The 24,578-nt window shown below is 45.7% G+C and overlaps 1 protein-coding gene across 1 annotated transcript in view; it reads right to left on the reverse strand.

Moving 5' to 3' along the window:
* Positions 1-6,535: 6,535 nt before the first annotated feature.
* WNT3A (Wnt family member 3A) overlaps positions 6,536-24,578 on the reverse strand; it is a 91,644-nt gene continuing 73,601 nt past the window's right edge. Inside the window, exons 3-5 of the mRNA XM_081163868.1 lie at positions 13,439-13,704; positions 9,437-11,925; positions 6,536-9,346 (exon numbers count right to left, since the gene is read on the reverse strand). Coding sequence (XP_081019994.1) covers positions 11,446-11,925; positions 13,439-13,704 — 746 coding nt within the window. The 3' untranslated portion in view covers positions 6,536-9,346; positions 9,437-11,445. The remainder of the gene's footprint in view (positions 9,347-9,436; positions 11,926-13,438; positions 13,705-24,578) is intronic.

The following is a 24,578-nucleotide window of genomic DNA, read 5'->3' on the forward strand; positions in this document are numbered from 1 at the left end:
CCTCCCATTTTTATCCTTGCCATAATTGTGTGAGGTAGGTTAGGCTAAGAGACTGACAGGGTCACCCAGTGAGCTTCTTTGGCTGAATGGGGATCTGAACCCTGGTCTCTTGGGTTCTGTCTTTCTCTCTAAATCAGCTGTCATTTTATAAACATTTGCTCCCTCCTCGAATGTCCTTCTCTTTCTTATTCAGGAGCTGCAAAACTCATTTCCCCACAAGGCAGTGTTCTCAGGCTCCCGAACATTTTAATCGCTATTCTCTGAACCTTCTCCAGCCTTTGATACCGTCGACCATGACATCCGTCTGGTCCATCTAGAGGAGCTGGGAGCTGAGGGCACTCTTATACAGTGGTTCCACTCCTTCCTCCTGGGCCATGTCCAGAAAGTGGTGTTGGGGGGTGAGTGTTCAGACCCCTGGGCTCTCACTTGTGGGGTGCCTCAGGGCTCCGTCCTCTCCCCCATGCTTTTTGACATCTATATGAAGCTGCTGGGAGGGATCACTAGGGGGTTTGGGCTGGGTGTTCATCAGTATGCGTATGATACCCAGCTCCCTACCTCTCTTTTAAATCAGAACCAGTGAAGGCGGAGAAGGTCCTGTGTGAGTGACTGGAGGTGATTGGGGGATGGATGGTGACTAGCAGATTGAGGTTGAATCCTGACAAGACAGAAGTACTGTTTTCAGAGGACAGAGGGCGGGCAGGTGTGGGGGACTCCCTGGTCCTGAATGGGGTAACTGTGCCCCTGAAGGACCAAGTGCGCAGCCTGGGAGTTATACCAGCTCCATCTGGTATGCAGGCTGAAACCTTACCTGCTTGCACACTGTCTCACCAGAGAGGTGCATGCTCCAGTTATCTTGTGCTTAGACTACTGCAATGTGCTCTTTGAGGGGCTACCTTTGAAGGTGACTTGGAAACTACAACTAATCCAGAATGCACCAGCTAGACTGGTGACTGGGAGTGGCCACCGAGACCACATAACACCGGTCTTGAAAGAACTACACTGGCTCCCAGAATATTTCAATCAATCAAAGTGTTGGTGCTGACCTTTAAAGCCCTAAACGGCCTTGACCCAGTATACCTGAAGGAGTGTCTCCACCCCCATCGTTCAGCCTGGATACTGAGATCCAGCTCCGAGGGCCTTCTGGCAGTTCCCTCACTGCGAGAAGTGAGGTTACTGGGAACCAGATAGAAGGCCTTCTCTGTAGTGGTGCCCACCCTGTGGAACACCCTCCCATGAAGGAAATAAACAACTATCTGACTTTTAGAAGACATCTGAACGCAGCCCTGTATCGGGAAATTTTTAGTGTCTGATGTTTTACAATTTTTTATGTGCTGTAAGATGGATGGGGTATAAATAATAAAATTATTATTATTATTATTATTATTATTATTATTATTATTATTATTATTATTATTATTTCTCTACAGCAGTGGGACCTTGCTCTTGCATGTCTCTCGCTCTTTCTGCCCCTTTGGAAAAAGGTCTGCCAATGTTTTGTTTCTCAGTGTTCAAAACAAGAGTAGCAGTCAGGATCTCTTTACAGGTGTGGCATTACTAATAAATGCCAAGTGATAATTACTTTCTTAACAACTGCTGACAAGTCCAACAATCTTCTCAAGTTTCCCAGCAGCAACAGGATATGCTGGAAACTGGCCAATGGTCCAGTAGGCCACAACCTACCTTCTTCCTGCCACTTCTCTACAACAGGGGTGTGCAGACTTCAGCCTTGTTGGAACTACACTGGTACCTCCGGTTAAGAACTTAATTTGTTCTGGAGGTCCGTTCTTAACCTGAAACTGTTCTTAACCTGAAGCATCACTTTAGCTAATGGTGCCTCCTGCTGCCACCGTGTTGCTGCTGTGCGATTTCTGTTCTCACCCTGAAGCAAAGTTCTTAACCCAAGGTACTATTTCTGGGTTAGCAGAGTCTGTAACCTGAAGCGTCTGTAACCCGAGGTACCACTGTACTTTGCTTTATACGACAGCCCCAAGATCTACAAAGCAGAGCCAAGTGGGAAAGACATACAGTTATAATGAACGAACAGGGTACTTCTGAGCACATTCTGTGCTTAAGAACTTTGTTCAGTATCAGAACTGAATTTATTCAGTATCAGAACTGAATTGAACTCACATTCCCGTGCCCTTTCAAATGTATGCAGTGATGTGCCTTTTCCATTCTGAGTTCACATATTTCTGAGGGAAGCACCAGAGTGATCCAGCTCAGTTGGTAGGGCATGAGACTCTGCAACCCACTTTGGGCAAAAGGTTCCTGTATTGCAGGGGGTTGGACTAGACAACTCTTGTGGTCCCTTACAATTCTACAATTCTATAATTCTTTGACACATGTGTGAAGTAGCCCTTTATGTGAAACCTTCCAGTTTTCTTTGCACCAAAACAGTCACCGAACTGTCCACAAAAGGGCATCCTGCAGATATCATGAGATCCATCCTGGAAATATTGGAATTGGGCCTTTAGTGGAGTGGCACCTAACCTTTGGAACTCCTTCGCATTACATAGCAGGCAGATCCTTATCCCAGCTGATACCTGTCTTGGATTTGAAATTGCTTTTTTATATACAGTATGTTTTGTTTTAACTGTTTTTAATATGAGTAATGTTCACAAATTTGTTTTTATAGATGCAGCTGTTTTGTGTTTTTAATTGCATTGTGAAATCACTTTGTGATGCTTCACAGGAAGTGATTCCTTAATTAATTAATTAATTAGTAATATGTCCATCCCTCATTCACTACACCACTCCACAGGCCACATATCAGTGTCAGATTTGGATGGGAAAGACATGAAGAAGAAGAAGAAGAAGAAGAAGAAGAAGAAGAAGAAGAAGAAGAAGAGGAGGAGGAGTTTGGATTTGATATCCCGCCTTTCACTCCCTTTAAGGAGTCTCAGAGCGGCTCACATTCTCCTTTCCCTTCCTCCCCCACAACAAACACTCTGTGAGGTGAGTGGGGCTGAGAGACTTCAAAGAAGCGTGACTGGCCCAAGGTCTCCCAGCAGCTGCATGTGGAGGAGCGGAGACGCGAACCCGGTTCCCCAGATTATGAGACTACTGCTCTTAACCACCACACTGGCTCTCACATGAGTTCACAAAAGCATTAGAACGTAAGAAGACCCTGCTGGATCCGCCCAATGACTCACCTAGTACAGCATCCTTTTCTCATAGTAGCCAACCAGATACCCATGGGAAACTTACAAGCAGGAGCACAAAAGCACTCTTCCCAGCAAGTGGTATTCAGAAGCATTACTGCATTGACCGTGAAGGCAGAGGACAGCCTTCATGGCTAGTAGCCATTAATAGTATTTTCCTTTGTGAGTTTGAATCCCTGGCTGTCCATGAAGGTCCCTGGGTACCAATATAAGCAATTAAAAAGCCTGATATGTTGAGGATGTTCAACAGCTACAGGCTGGCTGTCAGTGATAGTCAAGACAAGATAAACTAGAAGTGGGGGTGGAGCTGGAACTGATGCTATGCCCACCCAGGTGTGGTTCAAGGAGGCCACAGAAGGGATGTGTGTCAATGCTCTGGTCTGTTGTGACTATTTTCGACTAGAGGCAGGAGTCTTGCCTGCCACACTCTCCTTGCTCTGAGCCAGCCCTCTGATGGACGGCACTGACCTTTCCTTAACTCCCACCACAGAGTTCATTGCTTAACACTTTTCACCTGCTGACACACACAGGTAAGCCCCAGAGTAGCTTGTAGCCCCAAGGAATGCATTCTGGCTGAGTGCCTAAGAGTGCATTTATAATGGAACACACACATTGACTCTCCACCTGCCAATAAGGGTAAGGTATCCTTAGCAAGCAAATTCCAGAGCCAGGGCACGGAGACGTCCAGTTGCTGATTATGTTCTAAGACTGGGTTCACACAGGCAAAGCCAAAACAGTGTTTGGTGTTTCTGTAGAGGATGGGGCTATGAGGGAGAATGAATGGGGCAATTAATTAATTAATTAATTAAATTATTAATTATCGTTACATTTATATCCCGCCTTTCCTCCAAGAAGCTCAAGGTGCTACGCATGTCCCCCCCCAACCCCGATTTTTATCCTCAGAACCGCCTTGTGAGGTAGATTAGGCTGAGAGATTGTTAGGATGCGTTTCAGTTTCTCATTTTCCCAATCTTCAGTTCTCCACATTTCCACATTTCAGCATGTACATTTAAAAAAAACCAAAGTCCTCATCGAAATTCATCAGAATTTTAGTCCAGATTTCTCCTAATATGCACAATTTTGCAGGTAAGTTTGTCTAATGTAGGACACGGGTGGCGCTGTGGGTTAAACCACAGAGCCTAGGACTTGCGGATCAGAAGGTCGGCGGTTTGAATCCCCGCGACGGGGTGAGCTCCCGTTGCTTGGTCTCTGCTCCTGCCAACCTAGCAGTTCGAAAGCACGTCAAAGTGCAAGTAGATAAATAGGTACCACTCTGGCGGGAAGGTAAACGGCATTTCCGTGCGCTGATCTGGTTTGCCAGAAGTGGCTTAGTCATGCTGGCCACATGACCCGGAAGCTGTACACCGGCTCCTTCGGCCAATAAAGCGAGATGAGCACCGCAACCCCAGAGTCGGCCACGACTAGACCTAATGGTCAGGGGTCCTTGTCTAATCTACACATTTTGTATAGCATTTCCCCCTAATATAATGTATTTTTATATGTTTTTTTTTAATTAATGAATGCATTCCATGCACACTTCATCCAGGTATATGCATTCTTGTGCATATTACTTGGCTCGAGAACTGCACTGCAAAATTTGGAGAAGTGCAACTTTTGAAGGGGACCAATGGTAGGAGAGGACTATTGGCCCTGCTTAGGGGTTTCCCAGAGGCATCTGGCTGATTATTGTATTGGATATTGGACTAGTGGGAAAGACCCCTGTCTACCTGAGACCCTGAACAGCTGCTGCCAGTCAAAGGGCTAGATTGGACAAATAGTCTGCCCTCGTATGTCAGCTTCTTAGTTGACTTTAATTGGCTGCTTGCATCAATTAATGGCGACGACAAACCTAGACAGCATCTTAAAAAGCAGAGACATCACCTTGCCAACAAAGGTCTGTATAGTAAAAGCTATGGTTTTCCCAGTAGTGATGTATGGAAGTGAAAGCTGGACCATAAAGAAGGCTGATCGCCGAAGAATTGATGTTTTGAATTATGGTGCTGGAGGAGACTCTTGAGAGTCCCATGGACTGCAAGAAGATCAAACCTCTCCATTCTTAAGGAAATCAGCCCTGGGTGCTCACTGGAAGGACAGATCGTGAAGCTGGGGCTCCAATACTTTGGCCACCTCATGAGAAGAGAAGACTCCCTGGAAAAGACCCTAATGTTGGGAAAGATTGAGGGCACAAGGAGAAGGGGACAGCAGAGGACGAGATGGTTGGACAGTGTTCTCGAAGCTACCAGCATGAGTTTGACCAAACTGCGGGAAGCAGTGGAAGACAGGAGTGCCTGGCGTGCTCTGGTCAGTGGCGTAGCATGGGTTGTCAGCACCCGGGGCAAGGCAAGTAATTTGCGCCCTCTAACCTGTGGATTTGCGCCCCCTAACCCTAACCCCCAGATGTTGTGCCCGGTGCGGCCGGCCCCCCCTGCACACCCCACGCTACGCCACTGGCTCTGGTCCATGGGGTCACGAAGAGTCGGACACGACTAAACGACTAAACAACATCAATGGCTACTAGCCATAACTTGAGAGAATGCACAAGAGGCGAGAGTGCTGTTGTGCTCAGGTCCTGCTTGCCAACTTCCCATGGGGCATCTGGCGGGTGAGTGAGAGAACAGAGTGCTGGGCCAGATGGGCCTTTGGACGGATCCAGCAGACAGGCTCTTCATAGGCTCTTATGTTCTTAACAGGGAGACTGTTGAGCAACAGTAAGGACCATTGATCTACTTCAGCATGCCAGTGGGCAGATTTCAAGGCCCAAATGTTATGTGACACTAATCACATGGTACCTCCTTGAATGGAATGGGATGAGACATTGGTGGTGGTATGATTTAACTCTTTGCTCCTGCTGTGAGTCAGATCCGCATTGGGGTCCTGCTGTTCCTACAAATTCATTGTGTGTGGAGGGGAACCTCTCAGTAGATCAAAGGGGAGTCCCTCATCCAATGCAAATTACAGGTTTAAGGAAGGGGCCTGATCCAGATGAAAACCACAGCAGGGTGCAACCCCCTCCCTGCAGACCCTCCAAGTGTGCCTATTTTCCAGGGGCAGTCCCAGATTTACAGAAGCCATCCCAGTTTCTGATTTGATCCCGGAATGTCCCGCTTTCCCTTAGGATGTCCCTATTTCCATTGGAGAAATGTTGAAGGGCATGGTAGGAAATCCCTGTTTTCATTGGAGGAATGTTGGAGGGGACATCTCTATTTTCATCAGAGAAATGTTGGAGGATATGCAGCGTCCTGTTGTGAACTGGGCCCCAACGCTGGCACTCGAGGCCAAGCTACATGATAAACACCAAGTGTATAGTTTGGCCTTTTAAAACAATACAACTCCTTTGTTTCCCCCCCAGTACAATAACTTTTAAGGCAACAAAATTAAAATTAATGCATATTTTTTAATTTTCATTATAAAGTTAAACACATCTATGAAACATAACTGGTAAAAAAAAAAATACAAGACATTGCTAGCAGGTTGTCGGTAAAAAACAGGATAAAAAGACAAGGGGCCACGATCCAGGACTCTGAAGACTGCAACACACAAATGGAAGGGATCCACTTGAGCAAAGGGTGACCCACCCCATTTTCAACAGCATTGTACAAGCATCTCCAAAGTGTGTGCAGGATATTTCTAAACACAGGGAGATCGTAGCAGGCCCTGTTCAGGCTGAGTTTCATGTGATTCACTAGATCGCTCCTTACTTAGATGACAAGTGAAGTAGCAGATTGACAACACTGTTCCCAAGGAGTTATTTCTGCAAATATATACTCTTACTAATATATACATTTATTCATAAAATAAATAATCATAAAAAACCCATCAGACTTAACAAAATACCAAAGAGGGGGAGGAAGATAAAGAGAGAAAGGTGGCGACTCTTCTTTTGTACAATAGCTTTGGAATTTCAGGGTTTGCTTTATTTTTGATAATACATGGGTTCATTATAAAGGGTGACTGAAATAGGAAATAGGGGCAACTGCTAAGATGTTCTGAGCTGGGCCAGTCATGAAGCAATGTGAAGCAGCTGCTAGTGGCCACAGATTCCAGATGGGGGCACCATTTCCCGGCTCCAATTTCTAGATATTCAGTATATATGTGGTGGGTGGGTTTCAGGATTACAGTACATGGAGAAAGTGTTAAACCCTTCTGTTCCGTTCACCATGGTCCCATTCCTCATCCATTGTGGCTGCTAATTTACAGCAACAAAATAACCAGCTCTCCTCCTCTTTATTCAGCGTTCATCTAGATTTGCTTGCACAAACTTCATGAGGAAGTTAGATTTTATCTGGTCTTTATTGAGTGTTCATTCTGATTTGTTTGCAGGGAGGCTATACAATAATGATCATCCATCCTGCTTTACTTGTATGGTGTTCATGTGTCTTCCCATTGGTCATTTGTTCCTCTCACACTTTTTAGTGCATTTAACCAATGCTTTCCTAACTGCACATTTCAAGCTCATGACTTCCCCCAAAGAAACCTGGGAGCTATAGTTTACCCTTCACTGAACTACCATTCTCAGCACCCTTAACAAACCACAGTTCCCATGATTCCTTTTTAGGGATGGGAGGTGCTTTTAAATGTACGGTGTGGATTCAGCTCTAGGACAACAAAACTCTTTAATCCCCTTTAATTGTACAAATCTAAATTTGCTGGTATGCACATGAATCCCTCCTGCAAAATACTGACTGGAGACACCCTAAATGCAGTCTATATAATCGGTCACTAAGAATGGTAGATTCTTAAGACTGTGACCTCATTAGTCTCACACAGGCAGAAATTTTTTGTTTGGGGTCTACCACCTCAGACTTGACTACAGTACTACCCCGTATCAGCACATGCACAACACACATACAAACTAGATGTTAAGAGGACATTTTGTGACCCACCCCACCCTTGCAGTTGCAATACAGCTTTACCACCTCAATCTAAACCAGGTCTGTGACAGTCCATGTCAGAAATGGAGAACCTGTGTTGTTGGACTACAGCTCCCATAATCCCTGACCATTTGCCATTCTCTCGTGGGGCAACAAAAAATAGCTTCTGGAGGATCACAGTTTTCTGGTCTTTGTGCTGTCCAGATGTTGTGGACTACAACCCCCTTCCGCCCTGATTATTGAATATGCTGGAAGAAGCTGATGGGAGTTGGGCATCTGCAACACTTGGAAGGCACAATGTTGACTACTCTGTCATAGATTGTGACTGTGTGGGCTTAGAGTGGCTGCTAAGCACAAGAGATTTGGTTTATAAAGTTGCAGAATCAAGGTAGTTCTGCCCATGGTTGCCTGGGAACAGGGTAGGGGTTTCTTGGGAGCTCCTCATGACCTACAAGGTTGGTGCTACATTAAGGCTCCTCATATTCACCCTGAGATGTCTTTCCAGCTAAAGAATGAGGAGCTACTGACTGGGAAAGGCCATTTGTAACAGTGAGAGATGATTCCAAGATGTCAGTCACAATCACAAATAAATACGAATAAATAGAGTTGAAAATTCTGGAAAAATGGAAACAAAAGGATTTTAAAATGTTTCTCAGCAGGGCTGTTGAGCCTTCTCCAGGGTCCTTTGAAGGCCTCCTGGGACGCTGGAATGAGAGGGAGAGAGATGTCTAATCAAAAGTAAAAGAAACAACCTCACCGAAGAGGACCTCATTCATTTTGAGACTCGACATATCATATTTCCGCTATGATTGCAGCTGTGTTTCTGCCCTGGGGTGAATACAGAGGGATTCTTAAGCTCTCTACCATTTAAACTATCTGTGATCACTGGAAGAGCACAGAAAATTCATTTCAAGTCCGTCGAGGGCACTGAAAAGATCTCTGCCTATTTCGTGTATAGTCCAGCATATATCTACACTTGTATTGGGGCACAATCCTGCTGACACTGAGAAACTTGTAAAGTCTCATTTCAGTAGGAGAGAATTAAGTGTGTGCTTAACTTTGTCATAGTTGCAACTTTGACTGGATTCAACTTGTCATATCCCCCACCCCCGATTTATATCAAACCATTACAGTTAAGAACTTAATTCGTTCTGGAGGTCCGTTCTTAACCTGAAACTGTTCTTAACCTCAGGTACCACTTTAGCTAATGGGGCCTCCCGCTGCCACCACGTCACCACCACGCAATTTTTGTTCTTATCCTGAAGCAAAGTTCTTAACCTGAGGTACTATTTCTGGGTTATCGGAGTCTGTAACCTGAATCATAGAATCATAGAAGAGTTGGAATAGACCACAAGGGCCATCGAGTCCAACCCCCTGCCAAGCAGGAAACAAAGCGTCTGTAACCTGAAGCATCTGTAACCCAAGGTACCACTGTAGTTGAGATTATAGATGTGTCGACACCGTCCCCAATAATGCTTTCCCTCCCCTTCTCTGCCTCCCTTTACATGGACTGTATCTCAGTGGTGGAGTTGGCTGGGGTTGCTAGGGGTTGGAGTTTAATAACATTTGGAGATACCAGGTTGGCTCTCCCTGCCACACATGCTAAATCCAGAAATGTGTGGGAAGGCTAGTCAGCATATTTTCAATGGGTTTTTCTGGACATCTTCGTAAGGCTAAGGTAAATGGCTATCTGTATTCACCCTCAAGTACATCTCCACAGCCAACACATCATTCCATCTTGAAAGGGCTTCCAGAACTTTTGCTTGAGTGTTGCAGGGCACACTAGGAACTTGGGGAGTGTGCCAGGGAAAGAGAGGTACTTCTGCCCCCTCAGAGATCTATGTCCTCAATGTGGGAGGCCAGCTTTGTTGACTGGAACGACTTCTGTTGGCCCCTGTATATATCAACAAGGAAAACCCCCAACAAGGTATCTGCTGAGGAAATTGAACCATGGGGGGGAGGGGGGAGTGTTTGCAGTGTCTGCAGTTTCAGTGGTCTGATCACACAAATAGTCATGCGATGAACAAAAGAGGAAATGTGCATCTTTGCCCTGGAAAATGGAAATGGTATGAACTCCATAGGTTAGCTTTGAAGGATTTTCTTCTGAAAACATGACCTACATAAAAAATGAGTCAGTTACCAAATTTTTGATTTTGTGGGAACTGCAGGTGTGCCATTCTGGGGTTATGCTTGAGGGGGTATGTCTAGGTAAAGGACAATTTGCACATATCAGTTGAGAAACTCTGGCTGAAATGGTTTCATTGATCAGAAACCTGCCTGAACATTCATGATGGCTCCAAAGAATGCCCATTCAACATTTCACTTCTCATATTGCATGGCTTGGATGAAGACCCATGGTATGAAGGTGAAAGGGTGTAATTTCCTATCCTATTGAATCCTGTGTTTTTATGTCATTTAACAATCTCCTGCAGTAAGGCCTGGCAGCCATTTTGTCCTCAGAGGCTGTTGATCCTGAGGGAGCCAACTGTTTAAGCCACAATGTTATATTCGCAGTAGACAGCCCACAACTGTGACATTATTTCCTATGGCAAAAATCCCACCCAGTACAAGTGGGCTAATAAGCAGTGCCTTAGCAGTGCCCACTTGAAACTGTGAGATGGTGTACATATGTATGTATATATGTAACAGTATGTGTATGTGTGTGTGTGTGTGTGTGTATGGGATTTTTACCATAGGAAATAATGTCACAGTTGTGGGCTGTCTATTACATTGTTTAACAAGCATAACACACAAGTGCCACCTCACTTCCTGTTTCCTTCTCCCATAGTAGAAGCATTGTCTGAATCGTCAATCAGTTCAGGATTTGAATATATTACAAAGTTTGGCAGTTCCACAGAGTGAAGAGTCATTTGCAAGTTCCTCCAGTTCCTGTGAGAGGTTCAACAAGGGCCTTTAAAAACAACAACACACCACCTGTTGTTAATTCTATACATAGAAACTTAGCTACAGGCTGGGCTGGAACATTAAGAGTCATTGCGCTAGAAGCTTCTTCCATGCTCATAATGCACAAATAGGCCATGTTTCAGGAAGACGCACAACATTCAAAGGACACTTAATAGCACGAGCTTTGCCATGTGAGTTGAAAGGAAAGAGCAGACACTCCAGAACCTTCTGGACACCTGCTCGCCATCCACTATCCAGCTCTATGTTCTTGACTAGTTAAAGAAACCAGTCTCCTGTGGCGCAAAAGGTCAAAAACAGCTGGTTGGTTGGCATCTCGGTTTGTCAGGAATTGCAAGGTTAACATCCAGATGTGATGGTCGAGAAGAAATGATACCTATTCTAGCCAACCAATGCTAGCTTCTGCGAGTGAGTGTGTGTGGATCTCAAGAAGTCTACTTTCTCCTGTAGAAAAAAGTAATCTTTGATTCTTTTTCTGTGGCCATCCCATCTTACTTGCACGTGTGGACATCATAGACCCGTATGCACTCCTGACAGCTGACGTAGCAGCACCAATGGAAGATGCAATGGCACTTCTCCTTCCTCTTCTCAGTCCGTGTGTTGTGTCCTCGCCCGCAGCACAAGAGGTCGCAACCATCAATCCCATGGGAAGTGACGTTGCAGATCCTGTCGCGGGTGCCAAAGGAGCCAGTCTCAGGGTTTGGCTCGCAGAAGTTGGGTGAGTTCTCATAATAGACCAAATCCCTCTCGGTTGGTGCTTTGAAGAAGTTATATTTGGGGCGCAGTGTCTCCACCCAGCCGCGGGACTCCCTATGCTTCTCCACCACCATTTCTGAAGCGCTGTCATATTTGTCCTTGAGGTAGTCGCCAATAACCCGGAAGTCAGGCTGGGACCACCAACAGGTCTTTACCTCACAGCTGCCTGACAATCCATGACACTTGCATTTGAGGTGCATGTGGTCAATAATGGACTGAAAAAGGAAAGGGGGGGGGGAGAGAATGGCAAGGAAGGCAGAAGAAGGAGAGACAACATTAGTTTGTAGTATGAGGAAACATTCAATATGGCATTTTTAAACTTTGGAGGGTTGAGAGCCAGTGTGGTGTAGTGGTTAAGAGTGGTAGTCTCATAATCTGAGAAATCAGGTTCGCGTCTCCGCTCCTCCACATGCAGCTGCTGGGTGACCTTGGGCTAGTCACACTTCTTTGAAGTCTCTCAGCCCCACTCACCTCACAGAGTGTTTGTTGTGGGGGAGGAAGGGAAAGGAGAATGTTAGCCGCTTTGAGACTCCTTAAAGGGAGTGAAAGGCGGGATATCAAATCCAAACTCTTCTTCTTCTTCTTCTTGGCAGTTCCCAATTATCCAGTAGTGGTTGGTGGTGCAATGCTGCTTATCTAACCTCCTGTCATTGTCTCTGTGGTTTACCTGGAGGGGGAGCAGAGAGGTGGCAGCATGGTTGCTGCGGCGCAAATGCACCAGCTGGAATGACAGATTGGCTCCGCTGGTACATTTGCACAGCACCGGCCTCACCCCTTTCCCTCCTTGGTAAACAGCAATGACACTTGTGGCAGGAAGTCAGGCATGTGCCACAGCTCTGCCAATGGCTACAACAAATATCTCAGCATTTTAGGATGCTGGCACAGTACCAGTTTACAGTCTAATATTCGTGCATTTGCTGGACCCAGAAATCTTCCCTCACTCTAGTGCTTTTGTTATGTCCATGTCCTGAGAGTTGCCAACTGATTTTAATGTGTAAGGTCAGATTTTGAAACTCAATCAGGCAGATTAGGGGTAAAACCCCTTTTAGCTGAGCCAGGCTTTTACCTCCCCTACACCTGATGTCACATATGACATCAGGTGCAAGGCAGGTGGGTGTAGCTTGGACATAATGTCCTCCTGGATGTGCCTAATTAGACCCACAGGCCAGAGGTTCCTCCTTTCTGCTCTACAGAGCAATCTGAATGTTCCTGCCACCATTACTTGTTACTGTTGAAGTTGCCACTATGGGGATGTCTTTTTTGACATTTGGAAGAGCATGTGCTTTGCATGCAGAAGGTCCCTGGCATCTTCAGGTAGGGCTGGGGAAGACTTGTCTGAAATCATTGAGAGCTGCTGCTAATGTGGACAATAATACTGAGCTAGAGGACAAGGGCTCTGACTTGTTATAAGGCAGCTTCCAATATGTTTGACAGTAAAACCTTAGCTAGCTGTAGAGTAGAAGTATAGTGAAAACAATGAGATTGTAGGTGACTATGCAACTTGCTTGTTTTTTTCCTTCTCTCCTCCTCTGACCATGGAGGAAAAGTTCGTCAGCCAGACGATTGCCCCCTAGCAGCCTTAAATGGTGCAGTCAAGGAGAACAGGATCAACTGGATTCACTGATTGTGCAATTTGGTGCCTGCTTTTATATCTGAAGCAAGTTGCTAAATTATTATAGTGTTGCAGTCACCACTGAGGGAATAGAACAAAACCACGGTTTTCCTTACCGTCCTTCCAGCTTCGTTATTGTGTCTGTTCATGGCCGACCGAGCATCTGGCCTGTTCTCTCGTGCATCCGCAAACTCCCGAGACACCATGCTCCCAAACTCCACATCCTCGCTGCAGCCTCCCCATTTCCAGCCTTCCCCCGGAGGACCCTTGTGCCGCGTGTCACAGCCACAGATGGTGGCCGATCCTTCCGCACAGGATCTGGTCACTGCAAAAGCCACACCAGCAGAGGCAATAGCATGGACGAAGGCTGACTCTCTGGTGGCTGTGGGGGAGAAAATTAACGTCATGCTCAGTATCCGTCACTCAAGGACAACGGGGTTACTTTCACAAATATAGCTTGGAGACTGGGAAGGTTGGAGTAGAAAATTCATCAGCCACATTAATCGGAAAATTATTTATTTATATTAATATTATACACAGGAGTTAAATGTACCAGTTACAAATACTGGAAACCAGAATTATTTCCAGTGTGCTGCTGGTTGCAGCTCTGGATGAATTACTGCTCTGGGCTTATGTCCAATCAGAAGCCACACTGAGACGTGGACCCTTAACCTTAACCTCCCCTTTAATATTGGAGGCCATTCATTAAAAACCTATAGCCATCCCAGGATATGATTGTTTAAGACTCACTGAGCCATTTTCATGTCTACAGTACAAATTGAATCCAATACTTAACCTGTTTAATAGCTATGACCTCCCATAAATGAATGAATGAATGAATGAATGAATGAATGAATGAATACCTTAACACAGGGTGGTCCAACATCAGTTTGCATTTACTTAAAAAAGTAAATCCTTGGGAAAATTCACCAGCATATTAGTGCTAATTTATCTTTATTATACACATATTTTGTATGGAATTTTGCCTGATTTACACATTTTTGCAAGGAATTTCCCCTAACATAGTGCATTTCCACACATTATATTCACCAATATAAGCATCTTAATATGTGCAATTTTGTAGTTATTGCGTGCCCAGGCTCTGCACTCCTGCCTTCCCTGAGTGGTTATGAATGATGGACACAACAACTTAGACTGGATCAAATAATTTCATAGGTTTCCATGAAAATGTATGCCAAACCAAATTTCTCCCCCACTTCTATCTCTGGAGCAAGCAATCTGGGTTCAGCTTTGACCCAGAGAAGGAGAAGGGGAGAGAGAAAAGGCCTCTGAGACTTGTGAATTGCTTCCTATGCCTGATAAAGGGTTTGGCTCTGTCTGTCTAACCCTCCCCTCCCCACACACCACCATCAATGGCTAATAGCTGGCCTGACCCTCTTTAGCTTTGGTGAGCTTACCTGAGGCGTCCTGGGCCTCAGGGCCAAGAGAAAGGCTGGCCTTGGAGATGAAGATAAACAGGAGGAAAAGCACGCACTTGTAATGGAAATGAGGGGCTATTTAGCTGCCATATAAAAATGTAAGAGCCTCAGCTGAGATAAGAGGCGGGAGAGGGAGAACGGCAGGGCTTGTTTTTGTCAGCCAGCCTGGGTGGTTCTTGGTAGCTGCAGAAGAGACAGGCAGCAGGTCGCGACTTGAGAGAGACGAGGCCTTTCTGGAAAGTCAGCTGTCAGTGAACAGAAGTACGGGGAGGAATCCTTACCTAGAGGGAACAGAGAGCATTCCTAACAGAGGAGCGCAAAAGAAAGCGAGAGAAAAGCCAGCCTACACCATTTCACACACCTTGGCAAATTCACAGAGGAAAAGGCTGTCAGTGGTTGCTAGCCACGATCTACCTCTACAGTCAAAGGCAATGTGCTTCCATATGCCAGTTGCGAGGAACTGCAGGTGGGGAGAGCAGCTGTGGCACCCAATTCCTGCTTTTGAGCTTCTCATTGGGGCATCTGTTTGGCCACTGTGAGAATAGGTAGATGGACCTTTGGCTTGATCAAGCAAGGCTCTTCTTTAGTTCTCATGAAGCCTCCAAAGGAGCTCCTTCCAAGGGTCTGAGGAAATTGGGGGGAGGGTTGAACTGAACATCTGTGGGGTGCACCTTGGCTGTGGCAATGGAGGGTGAGGAGAGAGGGAGACGCCCTGAAAAGTACAGTCATACCTTGGAAGTTCCAAAACGTTTTGGAAGTTCCATACCTTGGAAGTTCCAAAATGTTCGAAAACCAAATCGCAGCTTCTGGTTGGCTGCAGGAAGCTTCTGCAGCCAATCAGAAGCTGCGGAAGCCCCGTTGGATGTTCAAGTTCCAAAAGAACATTCGCAAACCGGAACAATCCCTTCCAGGTTTGTGGCGTTCAGGAGCCAAAACATCCAAGTTCCAGGGTGTTTGGGGTCCAAGATATGACTGTAACTTGCATCGTACACTAAGCACCTGGAAAAACTTTCTGACAGTCAGAGCTGGAAAAGTCTTCCTCGGAAGGTTGTGGCCTCTCTTTCCTTGGAGGTTTTAAAGTAGAGGTTGGCTGGCCATCTGTCATGGATACTTTAGCTGAGATTCCTACATTGCAGGGGGTTGGATTAGATGACCCTCAGTGTCTCTTCCAACTCTACGATTCTACTTATTTTACTTACATGATTGCAGCTTTGTGTGTGTTAGGGGGGGGAAATAAATAAAAGGCGTGTGGAGGAAACTTATTCTTCAATTATTCCCTCCCTCACACCCCTATACCAAGCTTACCCAGCTTTGCAAAGGACAAAGGCAGTGTGAGGGCTGTGGCCTTCCCAAAGCCCGGTAAGTGAGGACCTGGGCTTGGAAAGGAGATGCAAGGTCTCTGGCAGGGTCCTAGAGTGCTTCTGTCTCCTCCCCAAAGCCAGGTAACTGCTTACCAGGCTTTGGGAAGGATGTGGGAAGGCTCTGGGACCATGCCAGAGCCCTTGCACCTCCTTCTCAAAGCAGAGTAGACAGCCCTCCACCTGGCACAATGGCGGTTCTGAGAGGTTCCTGGCTTTACATGTTTTTGCATTTATGTGTGGACATCTGGAACAGAATCCTCACGTGAGATGCAAGCTACCTGTATTACAGACCCAGTAGGCAGGCTGGGAGAAGTTAGGCTTGTGAAACTAGTTTGCTTTGGACTGGTAGCATCAGCACCTGGAATTTCTGGGTTGCTTGCTGTAGCCCCCAAACCCTAGTAGGGTCCACGGCAGATTTGGGGCTTGGCCTGGTGCTCCGAGCAGCAGCGTTTAGGTGCCATTTTAAATTTTGCACAATGCTCCCAATGTGGCAGCACCACTCTGGAGCACTGTGGACAATTCCAGTGTCTGTGTTGCTGATCTCACTGCCTTTCCCAGAGAAACCTGACAAGGCCCACCGACAGAGGAGGAGCCCCACCAAAGTGTACTTGGCACATATCCTTTCAAAAGAGTTTATCTATTCCCCTTTCAAAGCCAGCTATGATAGGGTTGGGGAACCCTGGACCTAGAGGTCAAATGCAGCCTTCTGGGCCTCTATTTCCAGCTCTTTGGGCTGTCTGCAAGCAACACCACCAGGACAGGGAACAACCCTTCTTCCCAGATCCCCGTTCCTCACCTGTCCTGCTCCATGCTCTCCTTGAGTGCTTTTGCCTAGCTGAAAGTGTCCTTGAACTAGGATGATGCCTCTCGCTGGCCTGGATAGAGAGAGGGGTGCATAGGAACCTCTGACTTTTCTGTGGCTGGAATGTAGCTTCTGGATAAAGGTACAGTGGTGCCCCGCAAGACGAATGCCTCGCAAGACAGAAAACCCGCTAGACGAAAGGGTTTTCCGTTTTGGAGGTGCTTCACAAAACGAATTTCCTATGGGCTTGCTTCGCAAGACGACAATGTCTTGCGAGTTCCTGCTGTTTTTTTTTCCTCCCCCCTTTTTCTAAGCCGCTAAGCCGCTTATCAGCTGATCCGATCAGCAGATAAGCTGCTAAAAGCCGCTAATAGTGCTAATCCGTCAATGGGCTTGCTTTGCAAGACGGAAAAACCGCTAGACGAAGAGAATCACAGAACGGATTCTTTTCGTCTTGCGAGGCACCACTGTAATAGTCACATCTGTTGCTCCACCCACTTTTGCCTCCGGCCCCACCTATGCAGCTGCTGGAGAGTTGTCCATAAGGCAATGTGGCCCTTAGGCTTAAAAAGGTTCCCCACCTCTGCTAAAAGCTAATGCTACAGAGAAACGGTCCTTGTCGCACTATGCAATAACAATGCACCAAGGCTGACCTTGGTGTTTAATATAATATCCCTTGGATGTATTAGAGGTGAGGGAAACGTTTGATTCTGTTTGCATTTAAAGCTAAACCTTTCTAATTTGCATTTTCCAAAACAACATGAGCACTGAAAATTTGCACTTCTTTGAGTTTTGCAAGGCAGTTTTCTAGTAACGTGTACAAAAATGTGTTACTAGGGTAAAGTGTGCATAAAAATGCATATATTCATGAAGATCACATAGAAAAATGCATTATTTTAGGGGAAATTGCTTTGCAACAATGTGTATATTGGGCAAAATTATATTAAAAAAACCCTTTATTAGGAGAAATTTCTACTAAAATGCTGATGAATTTTCATGAGAACTAAAAAAGAAATCACAAACTGAACTTAAGACTGGAAAAATAAGAAACCCAGAAAAACAAATATTAGCAGATTCCCCCATTCCTAGAAGTAACTCTCAAAAATATTTTTTTAAATTATTTTAAAAAGCAAGTCCTATGGTTTTCGCATAATCAGTTTACAAGCAAAATCCACTAAACACACAAACAAAATTCCAGATTTAGGACTGTTCATAAAGTATATAATGCCTTTGTTTACTTAAAGCAGCTCTTTTCTGACTCTGAACTCTTTGCTACCTGTGTTTGGAACTGCTATTTTAATACTGATTTTATATAATATTTTAAAAATTGCATTGTATTCATAAGCCATATCAAGTGGTCTTGTAGGACTGCTGTGCAGGATCTGACTACTGTTCACCTAACCAGCCAATCAGCAATATTTACATCTCATTTATTTAGGTATCCTGAGGCCTCATTCTTTGCCATTTGTACAGAATTCAAATGATAAAACCACCCAACTAAAACCATCATAAACTAAAATGCCATATATAAAGTAGAAAACCCCAACTGTAAGAAAACTACATTACATCATCACTGCTTTAAAGCAAGCTTAAAGAAGATAAAATCAACCAATAGAGAACACTTTCAAAAAAATAAGCTGCCTTTTAACTTGTTGGCAAAATTCCACCTGAGAATGAGGCTGGTACTACTCCTTGGGAAATGTATTTTCCTAAATGCTCATGATTACCGTATTTTTTGCTCTATAAGACTCACTTTTTCCCTCCTAAAAAGTAATGGGAAATGTGTGTGCGTCTTATGGAGCGAATGCAGGCTGCGCAGCTCTCCCAGAAGCCAGAACAGCAAGAGGGATCGCTGCTTTCACTGCGCAGCGATCCCTCTTGCTGTTCTGGCTTCTGAGATTCAGAATATTTTTTTTTCTTGTTTTCCTCCTCCAAAAACTAGGTGCGTCTTGTGGTCTGGTGCGTCTTATAGAGCGAAAAATACGGTAATTTCCCTGGGCCCCACTCACTGTGTCACTACTATGCTCCCTTTTCTGTTTTAGAAAACCAGAGGATTGATTGGTGTCCTATTGCTTCCTTAAGCCCCTTTGTTTAAGCTGTTTATGCATTTGGTTGCTTGATTTCAAGTTGGGCAGCCCCCCCAAAGTGCAAAGAGTGTGTACAAAATTTGCATTTGCATATATTTATATATATAGATGGATGCATGTTTCAAACAATTTCTATAATTGAAATAGAAATACAGCATATCTTATCCCAGTGCAAAAGACTGTAACCAGGAGACCTGCCTGCCTGCTACTAACTGTTGATAGGCAACTTCAAGGCCCCTCCTGCCCCCTCTAGCAGTTCATTATCTTTAAACTGGACGTGGACCGCTCAACTCTTCAAATATCTTCAAATGAAGGACTGTCATAACAGCATAAGAGCCAATGGCCCATCCAGTCCAGTATCCTGTTCTCACAGCAGCCAACCAGATTCTGATGGGAAGCCCACAAACAGGACCCAAGTGCAAAAGGACTTCCCCATTCATTGTGGTTTCCAGCAACTGGTTTTCAGAGGCACACTGCCTCTGACCTCATGTCTTGAAGGTATCTTGGGTTTGTAATGGTTAGTGCCCATGCCTCCTGTTGACCATGCATTTGTGAAGGGACCATACATGCATATGCCCCCTACACACAACCAAAATGTGTGTGCAATGGGAAGGTGATGTCTGCAAAAGTGCCTTGGCAAGGGTCTGGAGCTAATCAGTACAACCCTACAAACCTCTCACATGTGCTTGCAGTGTGTGAGGGGGTGAACCCCTTTCTGTCTCTCAGACTGCAAACTCTCTCTCTCCCCCCCCCCCTCTCTCTCTCTCTCTTGTACATGCACATCGCATGTCTGCATGCTGTGGAGCAAGCAGATCTGGGTTCTGAATCAAAAGCAAATCTAGTAAGATCTGGACAGTCCATATAATACAGAGCTCCAAGGGCCAGGTAGAGAGGCCTTGGTGGCAACATTTGGCTCGTGAGCCTGCGGTTCCTCACCCCATTCTACAATATGCCTTGGGTTTTTCCCCACCTGGTTATGGGCCTGCGGGCCCATAAAAAGCTCCACCTCCCCATCTTGGGTCCTGCATTTCTCACCAGGATTGTCACCATAGAAAAGGCACAGCTCTGAGACAAAGAAGAGAAGAGCTTTCTATGTGAGCACCCTCCACAATTTAGTAGAAATTTCCAGAGGCCCATGCAATCGCTTATAATAGTGATGGGCAACCTGGTCCTCTCCAGATATTGTAACACCACTGCTCATCATTCCTGACCATTATCCGTGTTGTCTGAGGCTGGTGGGAGTTTGAGTCGAACAATGTCTGGAGGTAACATTCCATATCCCTGATCTACAAGAAGTGGGATAGTATGTTATGTGAACATCACATCTACAGGATTTATCTCCTTATTTTAACTTGGTCAACTGCAATGGAGGTCACAAGGTTTATGCATTTGAAGAAAAACCTTTCTTCACTTTATTCCAGTTGAGTTCACTACCTCAGTTGAGTTCACCCTGAAAAGCAGCTTTGCGTCAATATTTGGTTTCCAACGTTCCCAATATTTTTGCCATAAGCGAAGTCAACTTCCCAACAGCTTGGATCTTCCTCTTTTTTTTTTTTGGATGGAAGCAACATATTACTCCCTTCCCGCCTTTGGGCACTCCCTCCCACACATTCCCAGCATTCTCCATAAATTACATACATGCCAAAGACTTCCAAGTCTCTTCTAACTCTTTTTTTGTTTTGTTTTCTGGGATGATCTCCATCTCGGCTTGGTGCCCTGCCAAGGTTTAATAGTTTTGATTACCAAACTATCTGTTCCTGTGTAAGCATAAAAGCCTTTAAAAATACATGTATTCTCTATCTTTGCTATGCCCCAGGAGAAAAAGGTGCCTGGGTGAGGGAATTTCCCATGTACCTTCATGACTTCACAGCCAAATCAATAGGATGTGTACCAGCAAAATATAGCCTTGGGCCTATGAAGGGAGAAAAAAATGGGGTGGTGTATTGACAGGTGGCTTTTAGCTGTAATTTTAGCCAGATCCAGGAAGGACTTCTATCAGATAGATAATCAGAGGTAAGGATGAAGGTTTATGATACTACCTCCGCTGTTGGAGGCAATATGCCCCTGAATACTAATTGCTAGGAGTTGCTGTTGCATTCATGTTCTACTTGCCTGACTCCTATAGGCATCTGATTGGCCAGTGCGAGGAAAGCGTGCTGGACCTGATGGGCTACAAGTCTGATACAGCAGCCAAACTCTTCTTATGCACCCCTCCCTGGTGTACATTCTGAACCAGGTTTTGAGTTAAGAAGAAAATGAAACCCTGACCCAAGATTCCATGTTTGTTCTCATGAGCTCACACTTCTTCTAAAATGTGCTGCACCTTGTGGTGGTGTTGTTGTTGTTGCTGTTTAGTCATTTAGTCGTGTCTGATTCTTCATGACCCCCTGGACCAGAGCACGCCAGGCACTCCTGTCTTCCACTGCCTCCCGCAGTTGGGTCAAACTCATGCTGGTAGCTTTGAGAACACTGTCCAACCATCTCGTCCTCTGTCGTCCCCTTCTCCTTGTGCCCTCCATCTTTCCCAACATCAGGGTCTTTTCCAGGGAGTCTTCTCTTCTCATGAGGTGGCCAAAGTATTGGAGCCTCAGCTTCAGGATCTGTCCTCCCAGTGAGCACTCAGGGCTGATTTCCTTCAGAATGGAGAGGTTTGATCTTCTTGCAGTCCACGGGACTCTCAAGAGTCTCCTCCAACACCATAATTCAAAAGCATCAATTCTTCGGCAATCAGCCTTCTTTATGGTACAGCTTTCACTTCCATACATCACTACTGGGAAAACCAGAGCTTTAACTATACGGACCTTTGTTGGCAAGGTGATGTCTCTGCTTTTTAAGATTCTGTCTAGGTCAAGGTGATGTCTCTGCTTTTTAAGATGCTGTCTAGGTTTGTACCTTTTGGTACTCTGACTCAAAACAAGAGATGTTCAGCTGTGCATGGGTGACAAATGCCCACTTCAGAGAGCAGTGGTGGGTGATGCCCTTGGGATTTGTAGGCTGAAAGGTAGGGAGATCAACTGTAGGTGGAAGCTGAGCCAATGACAGGCAGAGCCACATACACCCTGACAGCTTGTTAAGGAAGAAGGCTGGTAGGGTGGGGGCTGCTTGAGGGCAGACTAAGTGTGGTGGGGCAGCTCTCCATGCATCCTAATGGACCAGCCTTCACTGTAAGACTTGTGTAGGGTATTATGAAGATTTCTGCTGGTTTCCAAGTTCCACCTCTGATTTAGTGTCAGAGTACTGTCTGCAGTTCTTGATAAGGCCTTGTTATGTCTGAAGTCTGAATGCACCAAATTACCCTCAGGAGGCATAATGCTTCCATCAGATAAACAGCCATGCAAATAATTAAGGAAAAATTATTAAGGGAGCAAATCATGCCAGGAATACCACACAGACAATTGACTAAAGATAAGACATATGGTTGGGTTAAAGAGATACAGGGGTGGGGAACCCGTGATGCTTCAGATGTAGCTGGGTGACAACTCCCATCATTCCTGACAGTTGGCCATGGTGGTTGAAGGTGGCCATGCTTGCTGGTCAGGGCATTCATCTTCCTGACCATCTGGTTCTCAAGCCCATCCCGTTTTAAAAAACCATGCATGATAAAAGATCTGTTCAAGCTAAATAAATAAGAGCATCTTAAAAGGTAAAGGTATAGGAACCCCTGACCATTAGGTCCAGTCGTGGCCGACTCTGGGGTTGTGGCGCTTATCTTGCTTTACTGGCCGAGGGAGCCGGCGCACAGCTTCCGGGTCGTGGCCAGCATGACTAAGCCGCTTCTGGCAAACCAGAGCAGCGCACGGAAACGCCGTTTACCTTCCCGCCGGAGCGGTACCTATTTATCGACTTGCACTTTGATGTGCTTTGGAACTGCTAGGTTGGCAGGAGCAGGGACCGAGCAACGGGAGCTCACCCCGTCGCGGGGATTCAAACCGTCGACCTTCTGATCTGCAAGTCCTAAGCTCTGTGGTTTAACCCACAGCGCCACCCGCATCCCTAAGAGCATCTTAAGCCACCTCATAACAAGTCGCAGCATTGGTCCATTTAGCTCAGTATTGTTCCATTGACTAGGCAGAGGATCAGCAGTGTTTCAGGCAATCCTTCACAGCCTTACCCAAAGATTGAACCTGGGACCTTCTGCATGCAAAGTTTATGCTCTACCAGTGAGCCACAGCATTTTCTGTGTCATGAATTTCCATATGTTTTGCAGGGAGGGCTTATGGGATAGCCAATGAAATTGCCAGGCTTTATGTCCTCGTAGCCCAAGTTAGTAGCCTTGGCAGATCTGAGAGATTGAAGTGGGATGTAAGGAATGTTTTGGTTCATACAATATGCAGGGCCCAAATTGCTTAGGAGTTGTTTTTAAACACTGCTTAACATACAGTGGTACCTCGGGTTAAGAACTTAATTCGTTCTGGAGGTCTGTTCTTAACCTGAAACTGTTCTTAACCTGAGGTACCACTTTAGCTAATGGGGCCTCCCACTGCTGCCACGCCACCACACAATTTCTGTTCTCATCCTGAAGCAAAGTTCTTAACCCAAGGTACTATTTCTGAGTTAGCAGAGTCTGTAACATGAAACGTCTGTAACCTGTAGCGTCTGTAACCCGAGGTACCACTGTATTTACTTATGGCAGTAGAGAATGAAGTTTAATTTATAGGAAAAAATATATAATGTTAGAAGCCTATAACCAAAATTATTAGTTGGCTCACTGAATATGTGAAGTTCCTTTATTTGTCACCTCTGCCCGTGTCCTTAAGCATATTTTCACTACACTTCCTGTTTCTTAATATGGTGGCTCCTCTACATCCTCCTTACCACCACCTTGCTTCTGAGTTTTTTGCCCTTTAGGTCCCCTAACTCCTAGAACCTCTTAACTTTGGCCTGTCCCAGTGCTGTCTCCCAACCAACCAGTATTTTCTTCCCTCACAGAAATTGGACTGTAAACAGTCTATGTTCACTGAGAAGTTAGAATGTTTGTGAATATTCTCTACCATCACACCAGCTCAGCCAATCTATATAAGAGACTTTACCGATCAAAGTCACAATATAATATAAGTAACATTTGGGTCCGGGGACGCGGGTGGCGCTGTGGGTTAAAGCCTCAGCGCCTAGGGCTTGCCGATCGAAAGGTCGGCGGTTCGAATCCCCGCGGCGGGGTGCGCTCCCGCTGCTCGGTCCCAGCGCCTGCCAACCTAGCAGTTCGAAAGTACCCCCGGGTGCAAGTAGATAAATAGGTACCGCTTACCAGCGGGAAGGTAAACGGCGTTCCGTGTGCTGCGCTGGCTCGCCAGATGCAGCTTTGTCACGCTGGCCACGTGACCCGGAAGTGTCTCCGGACAGCGCTGGCCCCCGGCCAATAGATGTGAGATGGGCGCACAAACCCCAGAGTCTGTCAAGACTGGCCCGCTCGGGCAGGGGTACCTTTACCTTTACCTTTAACATTTGGGTCCACTTCCAAAGTCTAAGAGGTAGTTCAGCAATAGGGCAGGCTACCTTGGGAGGTTAGAGAATATGCTCCCTGGGAGGTGTCAAAAGAAAAACTGGACAAATAATTGTCAGGGAATACA

Source organism: Podarcis bocagei (genome assembly GCF_964188305.1).
Source record: "Podarcis bocagei genome assembly, chromosome: 12".
NCBI lineage: Eukaryota > Metazoa > Chordata > Lepidosauria > Squamata > Lacertidae > Podarcis > Podarcis bocagei.